This window comes from Loxodonta africana, chromosome 1 (genome assembly GCF_030014295.1).
Source record: "Loxodonta africana isolate mLoxAfr1 chromosome 1, mLoxAfr1.hap2, whole genome shotgun sequence".
NCBI classification, from domain to species: domain Eukaryota; kingdom Metazoa; phylum Chordata; class Mammalia; order Proboscidea; family Elephantidae; genus Loxodonta; species Loxodonta africana.
The window spans coordinates 170,907,875-170,928,260 of NC_087342.1; the positions used below are offsets into that span (position 1 = coordinate 170,907,875).

The 20,386-nt window shown below is 43.1% G+C and overlaps 1 protein-coding gene across 3 annotated transcripts; it reads left to right on the plus strand.

The window, feature by feature from the left end:
* The first annotated feature begins 347 nt into the window (after positions 1-347).
* MTRES1 (mitochondrial transcription rescue factor 1) lies at positions 348-14,405 on the plus strand. 3 transcript variants are annotated; one of them, XM_064289389.1, is made up of 5 exons: positions 451-732; positions 939-1,033; positions 7,554-8,038; positions 10,013-10,085; positions 14,128-14,405. In XM_064289389.1, the coding sequence occupies exons 3-5, from the start codon at positions 7,566-7,568 to the stop codon at positions 14,305-14,307; spliced, it is 726 nt and encodes a 241-aa protein (XP_064145459.1). In that variant the 5' UTR covers positions 451-732; positions 939-1,033; positions 7,554-7,565; the 3' UTR covers positions 14,308-14,405. The 3 variants fall into 3 exon arrangements, with proteins under 3 accessions (XP_010599420.1, XP_064145459.1, XP_023398917.1); XM_010601118.3 differs by lacking the exons at positions 451-732; positions 939-1,033 and adding an exon at positions 348-427; XM_023543149.2 differs by lacking the exon at positions 939-1,033.
* The last annotated feature ends 5,981 nt before the right edge of the window (positions 14,406-20,386 follow it).

The window sequence follows — 20,386 nt, forward strand, 5'->3', positions numbered from 1 at the left end:
ATAGAGGGTGGAGAGGAGTGTCCTGTCTCATTGGGGGGGAGCAACAAGGAGTGTACAGCAAGATGTATATAAATTTTTGTACTAGAGACTGACTTGATTTGTAAACTTTCACAAAGCACAATAAAAATTTAGAATTAAAAACAACAAAAAAAAACCTCTGCTAAGCCACCTGGAATCACGCAGCGTCTCTAACTTCTTCGCTTGGCTGAGAATCCCGTGAGTCCTGCCTGCGCCTGGCCTCACTCAGTCCTCCGAGTTCCGGCTTCCAGTAGGGGTCACTGCGCTGCCCCCGCCAAGCCCGTGCGTCCCCTCTGACCCGCTCTCGCGGCGCCGGCGCCAGCGGAAGGGGCGGGACCAAGCAGAGGGCTTGGAGGCCGGCAGTCGGCGCTGCAGCCAGGAGGAAGGCCCGAGCCGCTTTTACGTACAGGTAAGTGCGCCCCTGCCGGACGCGTCTTGCAGCCACCGCCCTGCCGGATGCGCCCCCGGCCCGCACCCGCGTCTGTTGCTTCATCTCGCGCACCTGTTAGACAGGTCGCGAGGAGCCTCTGCCTCACCCGCGCTCTAGCCCGGGCTCCGCGTGAACTTCGTCCTGTCCTAGCCGTGCCAGCCTCGGGACGTCCCTCGTGCCTGCGGCTGAAGGGGCCGTGGGAGCCTGGCAGGCCGAGGCCGTCCGCTCTTGGATCCGGCCGCTGGGGCTGGCTCCAGACGCAAACCCAGAGCCCGAGGACCCAGGTGTCCAGTTTCCCTTGACCTTGGGGATCCGGGGAATGTGCGCAGCCCGCGGGGGTGGGGAAGAAGTGAGGGGAATGCGACCCTGCTTCAGTCGTCAGACTGAGTACTCCAGGAGAAAGAAAGTTCTGTTGTCTGTGGGCTTTTTTGTTGTTGTTGTTAAGCTGCTATAGACCTAAAAGCAGTTAACCAGGTCCTCCATCTTACAGAACAGGGCCAGGAACGTGAAGCGAATCCCAGCGTCTCCTAGGTCAAGGACAGAGTTACCTTTGGATTCCAAACGTTGCTTTTCAGACAGCGTTCGGTTAGTTCAGATTTTATACCTCGTCTGTAGAGTTCACCCCAATCCTCCTATGGGCTTCCTGCCGTGATCATCCCCGTACCACCGCTGAAGAGAACTTTTAAAACGCCAGTCCTATCGAGTTACTACTTAAGATCTTTTTGTAGCTCCTATAATCTCTGGGAAACCCTGGTGGCGTAGTGGTTAAGAGTTCGGCTGCTAACCAAAAGGTCAGCTGTTGTGAATCCACCAGGTGCCCTTTGGAAACCCTATGGGGCAGTTCTGCTCTGTCCTGTAGGTTCGCTTTGAGTCGGAATTGACTCCAGGGCAATGGGTTCAGTTTTTTTTTTTAATGGTCTCTGGGTCAAGTCCAAACTTTGGTATCCAAGGCCATGGAGAGCTGGCCATTCAGTCCAGCCCCATCCTTATGTATTTTTCCCCTGGTTCCTGATCTAGTTTTATTCTACAAGTATTTAACTACGTCGGGCACTCTTCTGGATTCTTGGGATTCAGAAGAGGACTCCCTTGAGGAGTCCTACCCTTATGGAGTTTATATACTAGTGGGGGAGACCGGCACAAAGACAATAAATTATATAATATGTTAGAAGGTGCTAAGTACTATGTAGAAAAGAAGTAGAGCAGACAAAGGGGGCGGGGGGGAAGATATTTATTAAATTCAGTTGGAATGGGTAGGACTCATTGAGTTGACATTTCAGTTAAGACTCAAAGAAGATGAGGATTTATCCATGCATGTGTCTGTGGTAAAAGTTCCCTACCCAGAAATAGGTCTGGTGTATATGAGGAGCAGCAAGGATGCTAGTGTGGGTGGAGCTGAGTGAGCAAGGGGGCGTGGCAGGAGATGAGATTAGAGAGAAAATGGGGGGCCAGATTGTACAGAGCCTGTAGGCCATGGCAGGGACTTTGCATTTCTCTCAGAGCGTTTTATAGGATTTTGAGGAAAGGAGTAGCATGATCTGAATTACTTTTTAAAAGAATCATTCTGGCTGTGCTCTGGAGAATAGACTAATGGAGACCTCGTAGCAACCTCGCCGACAGATAATGGACTGGGTCAGTGTGATAGCACTGATGGAAGTGGTAGGATTTGGGACATTTTGAAGATACCAAAAAAAAAACAAACCCGTTGCCATCGAGTCGATTCCGACTCAGCGACCCCATAGGACAGAGTAGAACTGCCCCATAGAGTTTCCAAGGAACACCTGGGGGATTCGAACTGCTGACCTTTAGGTTAGCAGCCATAGCACTTAACCACTATGCCACCAGGGTTTCCTTTGAAGATACAGCCAACATTATTTTCTGACATAATGAATATGGATATGTGAGAAAGAGAAGAGTCAAGACTGACTTGGAAACTTGTTCTTAGTAACTGGAAGGATGGAGTTACCATTAACTGAGATGAGGAAGGCTGCTAGTATATCAGGAGTTTTGGGGGGAACCAACTGAGTTTGAGGTACCTGCTACACACCCAAATGGAGATATTGAATAGGCACTTGGGTATTGTTCTGGGCATCCCCAAGACGCATGTAGTCATACTTGCAGTTGTGTTTTATTACAGTAAAAGAATACAAAGCAAAATGGGCAAATCAAGAGACTGAGGCCTTGGCTTTCCAACATTAAGGTGTCAGGGAAAAGAGGATGAAGGCGCAGAGTCTGAGAAGCAGCAGAGGAAACCAAGAGTGAGGTGTCTTGGAAGCCAGGTGAAGAAGAGGGGAGCGAGTGCTGCTGAGAGGGCAGATAAGATGAGGACTAACAAATGACCTTTGGCGTTAGAAAATGAAAGAAGAATTTAAAGTATGGACAGCTCTTGAGGAGTTTTGTTCTGAAGAAAGCAAGAAAAGGAACAGTAGCTGGAGGGTAGTGAGGTCAAGAGGTTTGTTTATCTGTTTGCTTATTTTTGAATGAGAAGAATAACAGTGATGATGGGAATGATCCATTATAAAGCAGAGAATTCCTGTTGTAACTTGCTATTTCTCCAAAGCTCAGTTTTGGGCCTTCTCTGCTATTCTCAGAACTCTCCTTCTGAGTCCCCACTCTGGGCTCCAGCCTGTGCAGGATCCAGCCACCCCTGGTCCTTCTGTTTTTTTCTTGTGTTCTCTGATAACAAGATGACTTACCCACATGTGACTTAAATGGCTATTCCTTGAGGACAAGGACTGTGTGTTTTATACCTAGGCCTATCAGAGCACTTGACATGTGCGGGCAGATGAATGAATGTAGGGGTAGATGTAGTAGATGCTCATTTCATTTCTAGAAAGGGAATCTGCAAGTCTTCACTGGATTTTGGATGTGCTGGGCAGATAGGGAATGGTAGTGAAGAATGGGACACGGTCCCTGCCCTGTCACTGCCTTATTGGAAGGTGATGGAAGACAAACAGCACTGGTGCAGCAAGAGTCTGGAAAGCGGCATGGTCTGTGTGCGCAGGGGTGGGCAGAGGGGGAGGATGGGACTTGTGTGGGCCTGGAAGTGGAGGTGGGGGGAAGGTCATGCCAAGAAAAACCTTTTTCAGTAGTGGACTCCTTTTTTCAAATGAAATATAAAGAAGTCAAGTATTCACTAGTTCTGCTGTGGTTGCAGGGCACCTGGGGGCCTGGCTAGCTCCCTCCTCTGGCACCCCTCCTCCTACTTGGCAGTCCCTTAACCAGTTTGAAAAGCCCTGAAGCAGAACCTGGGGTCTCAAATTGCACCCCTGTGGCCCTGAGTGTACCACTGCTAACATCTAGAAATGGTCATCATCTCCTTATTTGCAACAAAAATTAGTGAGGTTTTTTCAATTTTATGTTTTTCATAAATTTTATCTGGACTTCCAGCATTTGCCAGTGTTTATTTGCTGGAAAATGAAGCAGATCACAAACAGAGAGAGTAGCTAATGAACACAAAGGTAATACCTGTTGTGACACTTTGGTTATATTTGTTGTATTTACACAAGTTTAATTTTTAAATAGCCATTTTCTGTTAAATAGCTATTGTGTTAGTAATAGTGTAGGTAAACATAACTCTATTTGTGATGTATGCAGAGAGCAACATCGAATGCAGGCATTCTCATAGGAATTTGGGTGGGGAATGTGGGAGCACAGAAATGACGGGAAGACAGGACTTCCATCCCCAGCCATGGGCATGCCCGTCACCCAGGATGTCTCCTTAGAATTTCTTCTCAGTTGGGGCAACAGTTCCTTCTACTTCTCCACCCGTGAAATTATTCATTCGCTCTGATATTACAGTGGGTGGAGGTAAGCTTTGTTCTAGAAAAATGAAAAAGTAAGTGTCATGGTGTGGCAAGTGTCCAAGAGCAGTGGACTTGGAGTTGGAAGACCTGACCTGCAGTTGAGCACAGTGGTGAAGAGCCTAGACTTTAGAGCAGGGTGCCTGGGTTCAGATCCTGGCTGTACCACTTAGTGTTTGCGTGACCCAGTATCTGAGATGGGCTTGTTGGGAGGAGTAAATGAGTTAATATATGCAGAGCAATGCCTGATGTACAGTGAACAGTAAGTGTTGAGGAGACTTGGAATGGGTGTGATAGATAACTTGGAAAAGGCATTTCGGCCGTGTCATTTTACTAGCCGTGTGGATTAGCAAATTGTTAAGTTACTCGGAGTCTCAGTTGTACTCGTCTGTAAAATGAGGATCTGCACTAAGTCCTCCGAAAGAAGCTGCCTTTTTCAGCTCTGCAGGCACATCCAGTTCTGGGAGTTTCGTTAATTGGGGTGGAACATGCAACCAGACTGTAAGCTCTGAGATCTACACATGGCCTTTGGCATTACAGCTGATAAGCAAAAAATAATTTGTTGTCCTCTAGACCAGTGTTTTCAGGCTTTTTTTTTGTTTCTCACAGCACATCTATTTTACATGACTCAGCACGTGTGTACACGTACATAGACATCTGTGTGTCTGTGTGATTGTAACAAGTCTCACGGAGCACTATTTGCTCTTACCATAGGTGATGTACTCTAACATTGTCTGTATTCTTCAGTTCTGGTTCTTAAGTAAAAATGTTAATAATTGCTCGTGACCCACAGTTCAAAAACCACTGACCTAACGTGTGGTGAATCATCATTATTATTGCCAGAGTCTTAATCTTTCCCATTACATGAGCATCTTATAAACTGGTCTGGTCCAGGCCCAACAGCAGGTAGTGATTTGATACAGGGGCTGTCTTGGCCCCAGACTTAGACAACACCTGGATAAATTCTAATGAATCTAGAATTTGGGGCCAGCCCGGACTTTCTAAGGCCAGTGATAGAGACCTCTGGCTCATGTGTCTAATCTTCCTACATGTTTAGGGTGGGTGGGAAGGTATGAGAGAAGGCTCTGTTTATAAGAATTATTAAAAGTTTTACACTGTGAAGAGCATATGCCACAGTGTTAACCATGGTTATCACAGAATAGGTTATGGATGGTTTAAGTTTTCTTATATTTTTTCCCAAATTTTCTAAAATGAACAGATATTTTATATATATTTGGAAAATTCTATAAAAGCAAAAAAAGGCTACATAAAAAGGGTATATATTCAACCCTTTTTGATTATGACTTTTTTTAAAATCTATAAATGTATTAATGCCCCTGATATTCAAATATACCATTGGTTCTCAACACCAATGGGCCATAGGCCTGTGTCAGTCTGTAATAAAGTTTTCCCCCGTCCACAGTGAAAAAAGGAAAAGGAAAGAACAGTAAGTTTCTTATAATGCCACATTTATTCAGTTTAAGGGAGTTCAGTTCCTACTTTTTTGATATTTAATATCCGTTTTTTTTTTTTAATTATGGCAATAATAGTGACAATTTAAAAAAATAATTCCTCCTTGGCAAAAGAAAAAGTACATACCCTTTTTTTTTTCTGCTGGATTTTAGTGATCCATGAAATACAAAGTCTGAAACTCCTGAACTATGCCATTTTCTTCCTTTATCCCTGCTTTTATGAAACTTAAAGTTCTTTCTATGAATGGGTATTATTCATTCTCTACAGAATATGAATGAAAATAATTTCTTGCAGTATTTCTCCTGAAGGTGCTGCAAGTAGTTCCAGTCAGTAATTTACTCTCTGGCTTTTGTAGCTTTTTAAAATTATTTCAAATTATAGTCGGGTTGAAAAACAGCCCTTAAATTGAGCCTGGTGGTGCAGTGTTTGAGAGCTCAGCTGCTAACCGAAAGGTTGGCAGTTCAAATCCACCAGCCGCTCCTTGAAAACCCTGTGGGGGATTTCTGCTCTGTCCTGTAGCGTTGCTATGAGTCAGAATCAACTCGATGGCAACAGGTTTTATATGCCTCATTTAAGGTTCAGGCATACATTGGAGTTCCATGAGTGGTGGATAATAGAATTTGCACTTATGTTGTCTGCCTCATTTATGCCAGCAAAAATAAGGCTGAAACTGTTAATGAATATATTTGCTATGTGCTTATGAGTATGCCTTATAATTGCTGTTGTCCGTTTTGTAGTTAATGGAAAGTAGGGAGGAAAAATCTAGAGAATTATTATCACAGAAAAGTTCCAAAGTATAACCTTGACACCAAAGGAAAGTCATTTGCAGACTCAAAGTCTGAGGGTATTGACCATATGGAAACCTTTCTTGGATTATCACATCATGGTCTCCAAAGCCAACTTGGTGAACTTGGGGAAGTCAGCCACCATCATAATGAGATGTTTCTGCTGTGTTTGAGGTAACAGTAGGTAGGAATTGTTTGCTGTCTGATATGTCAGTACCTTGGTGCCTCAGGAAACAATTACCCAGTTAGTAGGTCTCCAGGCCCTTTCCTTCTCAGCTAGTTAATGGTTCTGTTTAGCAGTGGGATGGAGATTTGTTTTCCCACAGACCTGTCCAGTTTGCTCATTCCTGGCTTGGATTTGCTGGGGTTGGAGGTTGAAATAAAATTTAGAGATTCACTCTAGGTTTTATGAAGTCACAAACTGGTATCCCTCATCAGCAAAGTCACTATTAAAAGGATGTATGTCAGTAAACAGCCTTTATCTCCACAAGATAATCTAACCTTTTTTTTTTTTTGTAATTGTGCTTTACATAAAAGTTTACAGTTCAAGTTAGTTTCTCATACAAAAATTTATGTACACGTTATATGACCCTGGTTGCTCTCCCTATAATGTGACAGCACACTTCTCCTTTCTACCCTGTATCTCCCATGTCCATTCAACCAGCTCCTGTCCCTTCTGCCTTCTCATCTCAACTCTCTATCTTTTTTTAAAAAAACAAATTACTGAAAACTATTGTTAATGATAGTCTTCATTAGCAAACAGTACCCAGAGCTAATTTGGAGAAGGGAGAAGAGTAGAACCAGTTTTTTGCACATATTATTATCACATTTGACCCTATAACAACCTTATAAGGTAAGCAGGTTAATTACAGGTAGAAGACTCTGTAGGGTGGTGCAGAACCTTGAGTATGTGTAGACTACAGCTTTTTCTAGGAGAGTGTAAGTATAGTACTAGATACAAAGTGTTCTTGGTATGTGTGGTTTATGTTGTAAGAATGCCACAACTCTGTCACTTGTGAAATAAGACTCAATTATTGTCTGTTTCAGGTTGTATGAGCCATGGCTATGACTAGTGTCAGATTGCCTGCTGGTGTTTTAAGAAAGCCAGATGCCTGGACTGGACTCTGGGGAGTGCTCCGGGGGACACCTTCTTCATACAAACTGTGTGCTTCCTGGAATCGATACTTATATTTTTCTAATACCAAGTTAAATGCATCAAATTATAAAACACTTTTCCATAATATTTTCTCACTGAGACTCCCAGGGCTTTTAATATCTCCAGAACATGTTTTTCCATTTTCCATAAGACTCAAAAGTAATATAAGCTCTAAAAACTCCACCAGAAAGACTCTGCAGAAAGTGGAAGATGAAGATGTCTCTGATGACGAGAGTGATCGCAAAGAGATAAGTGAGCAGGAAGAGGAGCTGGAGGATGACCCCAGTGTGGTCAAAGACTATAAAGACCTGGAAAAAGTCGTGCAGTCTTTTCGGTACGATATTATCCTGAAGACAGGTCTAGATGTTGGAAGAAAGTGAGTATGATGTGTGTTTTATTATAAACTTGTCTGTTTTTTAAATTTTATTGTGGTTGAGAATATACACAGCAAAACGTATACCAATTCAACAGTTTCTACGTATACAATTCAGTGATATTGATTACATTCTTTGAATTGTGTAACCATTCTCACCCTCCTGAGTTGTTCCTCCTCCATTAATATAAATTCACTGACCCCTAAGGTTCCTGTCTGATCTTTTAAGTTGCTGTTGTCAGTTTGACTCTGTGTAGACAGTTCTTAAAAGAGCATAATGCTCAAAGAAGGCATTTGTCACCAGTTAAGTTAAACTGTGGTTTGGGTTTAAGGAGACTTCAATGGATATTTTTGGGTTAAGGTTTATTGTTGGTTATTTTAATGCAGCGTTACAAATAATCACTTAGCCCGTATTGTGGTGAAGAGTAACCACAGATGTGAATGGACCTTAGAGGTAACCCATTTCAATTATTTCATTTCATAGATGAGGAAACTGATTCCCAAAGAAGTCAAGTGACTGCCTACAAATCCATGTGCCATACTGCCTTAATTCTAAGATACAGCTGACTCTAAGGTGAACCACTGATTTAATAACAGCTTCTTGAGGAGAAAAGCCATCACCACGTTAATGTATATAGCAAGCAAAAGACACACCTGAATTTCAGAAATGCAACAGTGTCAGAAGGTACCTCTTAGAATCAAGGGAAGCAGTATAAGGTGGTAGTTAAGAATGCAGGCTTTGGAGCCAGACTCCTAGCTATTGAATCCTGCCTCCGTGTGTGACTTTGGGCAAGTTACTTAACCTCTCTGTGCTTCAGTTTTCTCATCTGTAAAATGGGGATAATAGAACCTATTTTAGAAGGTGGTTGTAAGGATTAATCAAGTATCTATCTTAGCTATCTAAAGCACATATAACAGTGCAAAGCACATAGAAGGTACTCAATGTATATTAGCGTTTATGAAGAAAACAGTATGTGTATTCATATGTAATGCCTAGAATGTGTGTAACTTTCTTTCTCTGTGAGACTAGTTATATAATAGTCACCCTCACTGTTCATTCACTGTTTAGCAGTCATTGATTGTGTGCCTACTGCATGCAAGGTAAGAATTGTGGTATGAATAATAAATTCAGCAAGATTTCCTTGGATAATGTGTACCTTTGTGACCTAATTTAAAGGCATAGTTTAATTTTTTAATCCATGAAGCTTTGGAGACTCATAAAGATGACTCTGAGCCCACAGGGCCCCCTCTTACCATCCGATCAGGATTTATTGAATGGCAAACTCTCCTTTCCCGGATTAGTGGCTGCTGTTTATTAAGCAGAACCCCAGATGTCAGTTACTTGGATTCAGATCATCAGAAGGAAAGGGCTCTGATTTTGGTCTGTATCCTCCCCTGGTCTGGTTGCTCCAGTGATTTAAATTCAGGGAGATAAGCAGCTGCTGTATTGGGATTTTCTCAGCTTCAGTACAGACTAACAGAGGGTGTCTTTATAGCCTCATCATACATGTGGTGCTTGGTTTTTCTCTCAGAGTATAGAGGGGTACCTGAGGGGAAAGAAGTGCCCACTCACTTTGGCCATTGTGAATCACTGAGGCTACAGCCTTGGCAGGTGTTGCTGCAGAGGGAGCTAGGTAGAGTGGGGTCCCCTGGCCCTGAGTGGAGCTTGATCCTCATGCTAAACTCCCTCTCTGAACACCCCATTAGGGCACTAATCAACTGCCCAATAGTAGTAGCACATCTTTGCAGCAGTTAAAACATCCGTTTAGAAGTGGCCTGTGATCTTCGTTTTAGATGCAGGTGGGAGTAGTTGACTTTTGCGTTCCCAGCACCCAGAATGGAGAATTTTTGGGGAACGTCAGTCACCATCAGGATAAACATTAATGGCAGGTGTTTTTCTCAAAGTTGTATAATGGTTTTGAATATATTTCTATTTTAAAGCACTCTACCTTTTTTTTTTTTTTTTTGCTTTGATAGCAAAGTGGAAGATGCATTCTACAAAGGTGAACTCAGGCTGAATGGGGAAAAATTATGGAAGAAAAGCAGAACGGTGAGATATTAAATCTGTAGAGTGGTGGCCAGTTATTTTGTCTGATGCTCTGCCAGTATTCAGTGCTGGCCCACATTTCCCCTCCGGCTCCTTACTTGGAGCATGGCTGCTTGTGTATGTCCGCCTGACCTGTCTGAGGGCCGTGTGGCCCTGGACAAGCTAGGGCGAATCACCAACAGGCTTCAGTCACATGGGTCGCTTTCTCTTTTGCAGCATTAGTGACTTTGTGATGAAGCTTCCGCTTTTTCTTTAAAATTTTAGGACAAGCCACTATCAGAATTGGCAACACTCAAGTTGATGAAACTTCTGAGTCACTAATGTTAACCCCTAATTAGGTTAAATGAAGCATTTGATCCTTGTAGAAGTTTTCTTTGGACCGGTGTTATCTGAGCAGATGTTAATTCCGTGCCGTTCAGCAGCACCCACCGAGCACTTGCAGGAGCATCGCTGTGTGCCCAGGGCCAGGGTAGCATAAGGAGAATGCGACAGTGGCTATTAGAAATGATGGTCCACGTTTTCTGACAAGTCTGTGTCAGTACCATTGCTAAGTGAAAGAAGTCAGTTACAAGAAAATGTACTTACAGGATCCAGTTTTGAACAATAAATCACTGTGTGTCTGTACGTACACACATACACACACACAAACACACACACTTATAAATTCTGTTGAAATATTTTTGTAAAAATAAATTACATATATACATACGTCTGGAATTAAAATAATATCACTAGTATTTATCTCTGCGTGTGGCGTTATGGATTATATTAGGTTTTTTTCATGCTTTTTATTGTCTGAATTTTGTACAATGAGTATGTATCACTTTTATAATTAGAAAAAACAATAGTGACAGCCAAAGTTAACAAAACACAATAGCGATGTTTAAAAGTTTGGAAGGCACATGATGTACAGGGTGTCAGGAGACATAGCCTGACTAAGGTATTTCAGTGTCCAGGAGACAAATGTCCCAGGGAAGTTAGACACATTTTGGAGGTTGTTTTATTTAAGCTTCTTTCATATTTTAAAACAGTCCTGGGGTTGGAGGATCAGAGCTGTATCTTCTTACATGGGATAGTGTGAGGCTGTCAGCCGTGGATCTGGTGAGAACTGAAGCTTTTTTCAGCCTTTTTGATCTTGAGGATCATATAGGTTCTTGCAGCTATAAATGGACAGAATGGAGGAAAACTCCATGATGGCCTGTCTCACACCTCCAAGTCACAAGGGTCCAGGATCCCATTTCCTGACAGCACTTGACCAAGTTGGTTCTTGCCCAACCCAAGGCGTGTCAGTCATTGCTCAGTGAGCTGCACAAATTTCAGGCACTCCCGACATGCACGGGAGATCAGCCCTTCTTGTATCTAATTGCTTTTCCCTGACTTTAGCCCAGCCCCTTCTCCTCAGCCACGGTATTCTGAAGACAGAAGACAAGGCCGTGTTCTTGGAGTGAGGAATGATTACCCCCTTAGCATGCCGCCACTGTGCCAGGGCCTCATTTACAAACCCCACAAGCGTATTTTTCTCCCTCTGCTCTGAGATATTCTTAACTACAGCCTAATTGCTGCTTCTTCATTCTGCCTTGGGTGTTCTGTTATCTCGGCTGCCTTCCAGATTTCTCCTGAGGGTCAGCAGAGGAAGGGGCCAGTATTAATTTTCAGCTGCCTTGTTATTAGGAGGCTTGGTAGCCATAGTAACTGCAGCTAAGGGGAGATTTGAAATGTAGATATTTGGAACAGCCCCTAATCCCAGCCAGTTTTGCTTTGTGTCTGCTATGCCCAGTCTCCCACATGAGAAACGACAGGGCCTTGGAGGGGAATAAAAAACCCCTCCCCTTCCTTGGCCTGCTCCTTGGAGCCTGTGCCTGGCTGCTGGCCCCAAGGGTCAGGCACTTGTGTGATGCTGCTGCTCTAACCCTGGCTCCCTGAAGCCGAGCAGAGCTTTCCTGCAAGCTGCAAACCAGAGTATCCTGTAAGTGCTGGGTAACTGTTGAATTAAGCAGTCGGTGTGTGGAGCCCAAAGTAGACAGAGCCTTCCTAACACATCCTTCTCTGGAGTTAACAAGGTAAAGCAAAAACATTCCCTCTGTTCTCTGCTCTAGGAGTAAGCCTCCAAAGGGACTCACTCTTCAGCTACACATTAGCGCACACTCCCTTTAAGGAGGAGACATCATGCACAGTGGATCTCTGAAAGGATACACTAGAATGGTTGCCTTTTCCTTTTTGTAACTTTGAAATTTTGTACCACTTGCACATGTTCTTACCAAAAATAAATTTTAATGAAATGAAGTTACGCCAAAAAAGGTAGAACAGTGTTACCAAGCCTTGTATTTCTGGACAGTGATTTTAAACATCCCGATTGTTTGGCTGAGGTCATTTAAAAAAAAATTGAACCCAAAACTACAGGAGGACAGGCCCTGCTTACCCCCATGTCTGGGAACAGCTTTTCCTGATACCCAGGGTGAGAAGCAGTCTTGAAGCTTAGCTGTAGGGTGGACCTTTCTGCTTCTCAGACCAGAGAGAATGAAGTTAATGGCTTAAAATCTGTCAGTACATGAGCTTTACATTCAGCTACCCTGGGCTGCCTGTGATTGACAGTGTGGGTGTCATGGCAGAGCAGGTGTGTGTGCCCATGTTGTAGACTGAACATTTGGCCTGCAGAGGCCTTGCGTGGGTGGGAAACAGATAAGGGCTTGCTCTGGTAAAGTACAAAATGTTCTGACAGTGTTAAGTTATAACTACCTCAGGGAACATTAATTGGAAAAATAGGTAAGAGTGAGCGTTTGGCACCAAGCCCCTTAAACAGAAGCCTTCCAGTAGGCCTTTTAATGGCCACGTGTATACCCAGTTGGAGTCAGTGGCCCACGTGGGGTTTCCCTCCCACTGGAAGCAGTGGTAGGGGATCTGAGATGGCCCCAGATTATATCCCTGGCTTGTGTTTTAGTAGAAGAGGAAATGTGGCACCTGGGCTGGGTTAGCCCCTTCTTGGGTCACTGAGCCAATCCCCTGGGATCCTAAGCTGCTGAGACCAGGTATCTGTCATGGGCTGTCCACACTCTGGCAGCACTGCCCTGTGTCTTTGGAGCTTAGAGCTCACGTGGGTGCCCCCAGAAAATTCCCTGCACTGCTAGCTCAATCCAGAGCTACCAGTTTGGGCCAGAATGGGTTTGACTTCAGCCTTTTTAACTATCCAACTCACTTTCTATTATGTGGCGTTGCACCTTTATGAGTTAACTTCTGCCTCTCTTCTTAGTTACATGGCATCAGTAGAGCCAGCCAAACGGAGAACCATTTCCCTATGAGGTACAGCTGTCCATTGGTCCACAGTCACTAATTTCCAACCAGCTGCCCGTGTATATAGCTCACCTAGATTGGAATCAATGAAAAATGTTACACTGGAAATTGTCTCCTTATTGTATATAGTTGATTACCCATTGCCATCAAGCCAGTTCCGACTCACGGTAATCCCATGTGTTACAGAGGAGAAGTGTGCTCCATAGTATGTTCATGGCTGTGACCTTTCAGAAGCAGATGGCCAGGCTTTTCTTCCAAGGCATCTTTGGGCAGGTTCGAACAGCCAACCTTTGGGTTAGCAGCTGACTGCTTAACTGTTTGATGCAACCCAGGGACTCTTGTGTATTACAATGATGTAGTAATTACTGTGCTCATATTCTCTGATACTGTGCCCCACTTTCTTTGTCTCACTAGTGTTACCAATATAAATGCCTTCAGTTATTTGCTGAAATCATCCAGAATAGATGAATAATAGAGCCACACCACACGAGGACCACCCACAAGCAGACAGTTGTCTAGGTCTAAAGGAAGGACACTGTTAGAAGTGTTTGAGGCACCCTCCAAGTGAGGCCCTTTAACCCGAGGTACCAAGAACAAAATGGTTGTTAGATTGTTACAGAGGACCTAGGGCCTTTTCTCACCTGCCCCTCCTTTGGCTGATTATAGATAACCTGGTAAAAACTCAAAGCAGGGATGTTTGCCTTGGCCTGGGTTTCCCAAAGTGTAATAAAGACTCAGTTTTATTTTTAATTTTCAGGTGAAAGTGGGAGATACATTGGATCTTCTCATTGGAGAGAATAAAGAAGCAGAAACAGACACAGTAATGCGAATTCTCCTGAAAAAAGTGTTTGAAGAGAAGACCGAAAGTGAAAAATACAGAGTGGTGTTACGGAGGTGGAAAAAGTTAGAGTTGCCTAAGAAGAATATGTCTAAATAGACGGGTTGTGTTGTAGAGATAAAGCTGCTTTCTAGTGGTGGGGGCAGGTGGCAGCTTAAAGGAGGACACTTTTATTAAAATAAAGTTCTCTTACCATTTGTGGAATCTGTCGAGCCATTTTGTGGAAATTGGGATCCATACCTTGGAGATATTTCCAGGGCCTGGTTTTCCCTCCTGAGTTTGGTCTGGGGTCATTTTGACCTTATCAGCATGAGAACCGTGCCCAGAGTGAGATGTGGGCTGAATGAACTAAGCCCAGAAAGTTTAATGACTTGGCTGCTGTTCCCCACATTAACTGCCTCACAAGTCATTGTAAAATAAACTGGCCTTGTTGTTTCTTAGTGTTTTTATTTCAATGTTGTCCCTACTGGCTCAGCTTCCTCAGGTTCTGCCTTCTTCAGGCTATACCAAAAAAAGTCAAGGCCACCTTAACATCCTTAGAAGGGAAGCATTGGGAGAGCCCTGTCTCCACCTCCCTTCCCGAAATTACCAACATGTTAGCCTTAGTTCCCTTCAGTTTGTCGTCAGCAGTCTGAATGAGTGAGGTTATTTCAACTAATTCCATCACAGGCTAGTTAGGGCCCATTTGAAAATTGTTTAGGGAGGGGTCAATAAACGGGCTTCAAACGGATTCAGTAATGGCTGACAAAGCAAAACCAGAGCAGACTCAAATTTTGAAAATTTGAGGAATCTGGAATGGGAAAAATTGCAGGTCGAAGCCCTGAAGTGCAAGACTCGGAAGAGGAGTAGTAAGCCCTTTCAGGGGCCTGATGCAGGAGACTGGATTATTGCCAGGACTGTGAAGAGTGACACACATTCCAAATGGCTCAGTTGGCCACCATCTTTGAGCGGATCACCACTGTTCCCAACTGTGCCAGTCAAGAGATCTGATTGCTATGCAACACACACATGGCCCTTGTTTTCTGATAGGGAGATTAAGTTTCTAGCAGGGGGTTCAACCTGTAATATTTCCGATTTCAGTTCACCCACATTTTAAAAATTTGGATCTGTTCAGGTTTCACTTTCTTGGCCATGACTGAACCAGGCAGAACTGGTTAGAAGCCCTGTGATAAACTAAGATAGCCCAAGGGTTGTTTTTTTATGGCCCTGGAGCTAAGAATGGTTTTTACATTTTTAAAGGGCTGTTACAAAAAAAAAAAAAGAATAAATAACAAATGATATGTGGCCCCAAAAGCCTAAAAATTTTTCTATTAGACTTTATAGAAAATGTTTGCCGACTCCTGGTTTTAGGTAATACGCTGTTTAATTTTCAGCTGAAAGTTGGAGATACACAGATTTTATCAATAGAATAATTATTCTAATTCTAAAGAAAATGCTATAAAAGAGGACCAAACCTAAAATTGAGTAGTAGTAGCAGGGACACACACATAGAGTATACATCATCTAAGAAAAGGGCATCTGTGTAAATAAAATGGTTTGCAGATTCTCATGGGCTGTTTCTTAGTGCTGGAAAGGGCTGGCTCAGATAGACCTGTTGGATTGTGTGGGTTCAAAAAGACTACCTGTGTCTTTTATTTGCCCTCCAGGAATTCTTGAGAATCCAGGTCAACTGACAGTGAAGGAAAACTTCTGCAGCCCAAAGCAGTGGGCTGTTTTTCACCAGTTTGGATTTCAGAATACTAGGTGTCTTAGTTAGTGCTGCTGTAACAGAAATACCACAAGTGGATGGCTTTAACAAGTTTATATTCTCTCTCAGTCTAGAAGTCCAAATTTGGGGTGCCAGCTCCAGGGGAGGGGTTTCTCTGTCAACTCTGGGATTAGGTCCTTGTCATCAATCTTCCCCAGTCTAGGAGCTTCTCAGCACAGGGACCCCACATCCAAAGGACACGCTCTGCTCCTGGTACTACTTTCTTGGTGGTAGGAGGTGCCCCTGTCTCTCTGCTTGCTTCACTCTTTTATATCTCAAAAGAGACTGACTTAAGATCCAGCCTAATCTTATAGATTGACTCCTGCCTCATTATCATAACTGCCTCTAATCCTGCCTCATTAGCATCATAGAGGTAGAATTTATAACACAGGAAAATCACATCAGATGACAAAATGGTGGATAATCACACAATACTGGGTATCATGGAGTAGCCAAGATGACACACATTTTGGGGGGACAATTCAATCCATAACACTAGGGAAAATAGATTTTTATTTGTAAGGTTTAATAAACTCAGGAAGAAATAACATGTGTGGTGGAGTGTAACAGAGGGTGTCATGGATTGAATTGTGTCCCCCCAAAATATGTGTCAACTTGCTTAGGCCATGATTCCCAGTATTGTGTGGTTGTCCTCCATTATGTGATTGCAGTTTTCCTATGTGTTGTAAATTCTAATCTCTGCCTGTGGTTAATGAGGCAAGATTAGATTAGGGTGGAATGTAATACCTCAGGTCACATCCCTGATCCCAATGTAAAGGGGGTTTCCCTGGCGTGTGGCTTGTACCACCTTTTATCTTACAAGAGAGGAAAGGGAAGCGAGCAGAGTGGGGAGACCTCGTACCACCAAGAAAGCAGCACCAGGAGTAGAACACATCCTTTGACCCGAGGTTCCTGCGCAGAAAAGCTCCTAGTCCAGGGGGAGATCGATGATAAGGACCTTCCTCCAGAGCCAACAGAGAGAGAAGGTATTCCCCGGAGCCAGCACCCTGAGTTTGGACTTCTAGACTCCTAGACTGTGACAAAATGAACTTCTGTTTGTTGAAGCCATCCACTCGGAGTATTTCTGTCACAGCAGCACTAGATGACTAAGACAGAGGGGGTTTTTCTGTTTTAAAAAAGTTCCTGTCTAGTCTACTCTGAACCACGAAGACCCCAGGTGTGTCAGAGTAGAGCTGTGCCCCGTAGGGTTCTCAGTGGCTAGTTTTTCAGAAGTAGATCGCTAGGTCTTTCTTCTGAGGCGTCTCTGGGTAAACTCAAACCTCCAGCTTTTTTGGTTAGTAACGAAGTAAGTTAACTGCACCACCAGGGGATCCTTTTCTGTTTTACCACTTGTTAATTTGACTTCACTAAGTCATCAGTTAAATAGTACGTTTAATTTCATCATGAGTTAGTTAGGAATTATAATTTAGGAGATTATATTAATGTCCATACTTTTTCTTATTTCTTTCTCCATCCGTCTTTCTCTCTCTCCCTTTCCCTCCTCTTTTTCTCTCTCTTCTCTTTGGAAAGTGATTTTAAAAAAAAGCCTAAGAAATAATTTCTGAATGGCAAGAGGCAGCAATGATCTAGTGACTGTCAGGGGTCCTGCTTTTTAGGTCCAGTCCTACAATTAGCAAGATGGGTTATCATGGACATAATTTTATCTTAACCTCTGTAAGCCTTAGTTTCTTCAGGAGTCAAGTGAGGATCAAGATACTGATTACCTTGCCTTGTTTTGTCTCAAAAGAGAAAGTTAAAACCAGGGCTTCGAACTGGTTCGATGCAGTTTGAATCCCTGCTGAGAATTTGCATTTCTACCCCAGATATACTGAATCTGAATCTACATTTTAACAAGATTGCCAGGTAATTCTTACGTGTAATAAGTTTTGAGAACCACTGCTCTAATAGTGGGTCTTAGAATTGGTCCCTTACCAGGAGCATTAGCATCATCTGGGAACTTGGTGAAAATGCGGATTCTCAGCAGGGGGTTGAACGAGAATGAAGGGTCGAAGCCCTGGTTAAAATGTGTTGATGCTGGCAAGATAAGTTGATGATAGCTAGGAAGGGCCATTTGAAAGGCTTTTTGAAGCTCTATTAGTGATTAGTACCTCAACTTGGGCTGCTTGGCAGGGTTTGGCCCATTCCAGACTTAGCTGTTTTTAAAAATCAAGCTAAGAAAAATATCTGATGACACTGACTGTTGATTTGGTCATAGTACGTGTCAAAAACTGATCTCTTTCATAGTTGCCTACGATCCAAGGGACTTGTATTTATGAAACAGCAGCAAAAACATAAGAGCAACTCATAAAAGTTTATGAAACTGCTGCAACTTATTTCTTGACCCAAATGAGGGCTGCCTTATGACATGGTCCCGGCAAGGCTTTTCAGTGAAAATGTGACCAACACGATGAAAGATTCAAGGAAAGATCTGGACATATTCTAATGCAGTGGTGATCCTGCCCTCCACAGGACACTTGGCAATGTTTGGAGACATTTTTGATGGTCACAACTGAGGGGGTGGTATGGGTATCTAGTGGGTAGGGACCAGGGATGCTGCTAAACCCCCTACAATGCAAAGGGAAGGTCTCGCCACACCCAATACTTACCTGACCCAAAATGTCAACAGCGCTGAGGTTGAGAAACCCTGTTCTAATGAGATGACAGGGAGGAGTTGTGTTTTTCTTTTTAATCTTGCTTTCCCACGAAGGTCTGAAAATGCTTCTAGTTTGCTTGCAGTTTTTAAATGATGAACAATTTAAAGTTATGACTGTTTTGGACTAGGCCTATCCGACTGTTTTACCAGTAATGGCCATCCTTTTAAAGAAATAACTCTGCTCTAGGAAACATGATGCTAATCGCATTTCCCTGCCAAATGGCATTTACTATCTCTCCTGGAGAATTACACAGACAGCTAGGTGATTTTCTTATTACAGTTCTTGGGGAAAAATAGACATTTGAGGGATAATTTTTAAGTCATGGTTTATTTGGGCAATAATGAGTTGGGAAGACTGAACATAACCACCATTTTTCAAGAAACTAAAAACATTTCAGTTGGGGTGGGGGTGGTGTGTTCCCAAACCTTCTTTAAGAGTGCAATGCATATCAGGTAAGTAAAATGACGCCCTACTATAGCTCTACCTTATCTTGATCATATATATTTTGGCTTTCAAGACGTGACTGTCAGAGAACTATCATCAGCAACTTACTGATGATCTCAAGGGAGTGAAGGAAATTATAAACTAGATCCACAGGCTCAGGGGAGAAGAACGTGTGCGTCTTTCAAACTTTGCTTTTAATGAGTTATTGTTATGGATTAGGAAACCCTGGTGGCATAGTGGTTAAGTGCTACAGCTGCTAACCCAAGGGTCAGCAGTTCAAATCTGCTAGGCGCTCCTTGGAAACTCTACGGGGCAGTTCTACTCTGTCCTATAGGGTCGCTATGAGTCGAATCGACTTGATGGCACTGGGTTTGGTTTTTTTGGTTTGGTTATGGATTAAATTGTGTCCCCCCAAAAGAAGGTGAAGTCCTTGAACCTGTAAATGTGATCTTGTTTGGAAATAGGGTCTTTGAGATGTTATGAGTTAGGTTAACATGAGGTCCTATTTGAGTAGGGTGGGTTCTACTCCCATCAAAGTGATATGAGAAGACAGGAACACAGAGCTATCTACAGGAAGAAGACAACATTGGAAGATGCATCTAGAAGCCAAGGAATGCCAAGAATTGCTGGGAGCCACCAGGTAGCTAGGAGGAGAGCATGGAACAGCTCCTCTCTCAGAGCTCTCAGAAGCAATCAACACAGCAGATACTCTGGAGCTCCAGAACTGGGAGCCAGTGAATTTCTGTTCTTTAACACCACCCAGTTGGTGGTACTTCGTTACGGCAGCCCTACCAAACTAATACTCTGGTAGACTGAAATCAGCCATGGTGGGAATGTGTGTATCTTGGAAATCAGCATACACTACAAATCAGGGTTTATTTTTTCCCTTGGAGAACTGGTTGTTAAACATTTGCCAGCACACCATTGGGTGGAATGGGGATGCACATCTACAAGAATTTTTCCATTAGTTAACGCCCTAGCACCAGTATCCACCCTTCAAGTTCTTCCGAGTTATTTTTTCTCCTCTCTGGGTCTTACTGATTTCCCCAAGTGCTCTCCCCTACTTTAGCCAACCATTCTAATGTGTTTAATGTGTGCCTTATTATTTGTATACATTCTTGTAAAATGTGTGTTTACTGGTATGTATACATATATTTTAAATTTCATAAATGGTATTATTATATATTTCACTCTGAATCTTATTTTTTTCACCCAGAATTTCTTTTACGGTCAATGACACTATAGGTACATCTAATTCATTATTTCTCACTGCTGCATAATAAAGAAAGTGTTTCCACCACGTTTTAACTACCCAGCAACATTCTCCCAGACT

Bases quoted from the DNA above. Each gene is read 5' to 3' on its own strand.
- MTRES1 (XM_010601118.3), top strand. From the start codon at position 7,566: ATGGCTATGACTAGTGTCAGATTGCCTGCTGGTGTTTTAAGAAAGCCA. The intron at 8,039-10,012 runs GTGAGTATGATG...TTGCTTTGATAG, and splicing joins GGTCTAGATGTTGGAAGAAA to CAAAGTGGAAGATGCATTCT. The intron at 10,086-14,127 runs GTGAGATATTAA...TTTAATTTTCAG, and splicing joins TATGGAAGAAAAGCAGAACG to GTGAAAGTGGGAGATACATT.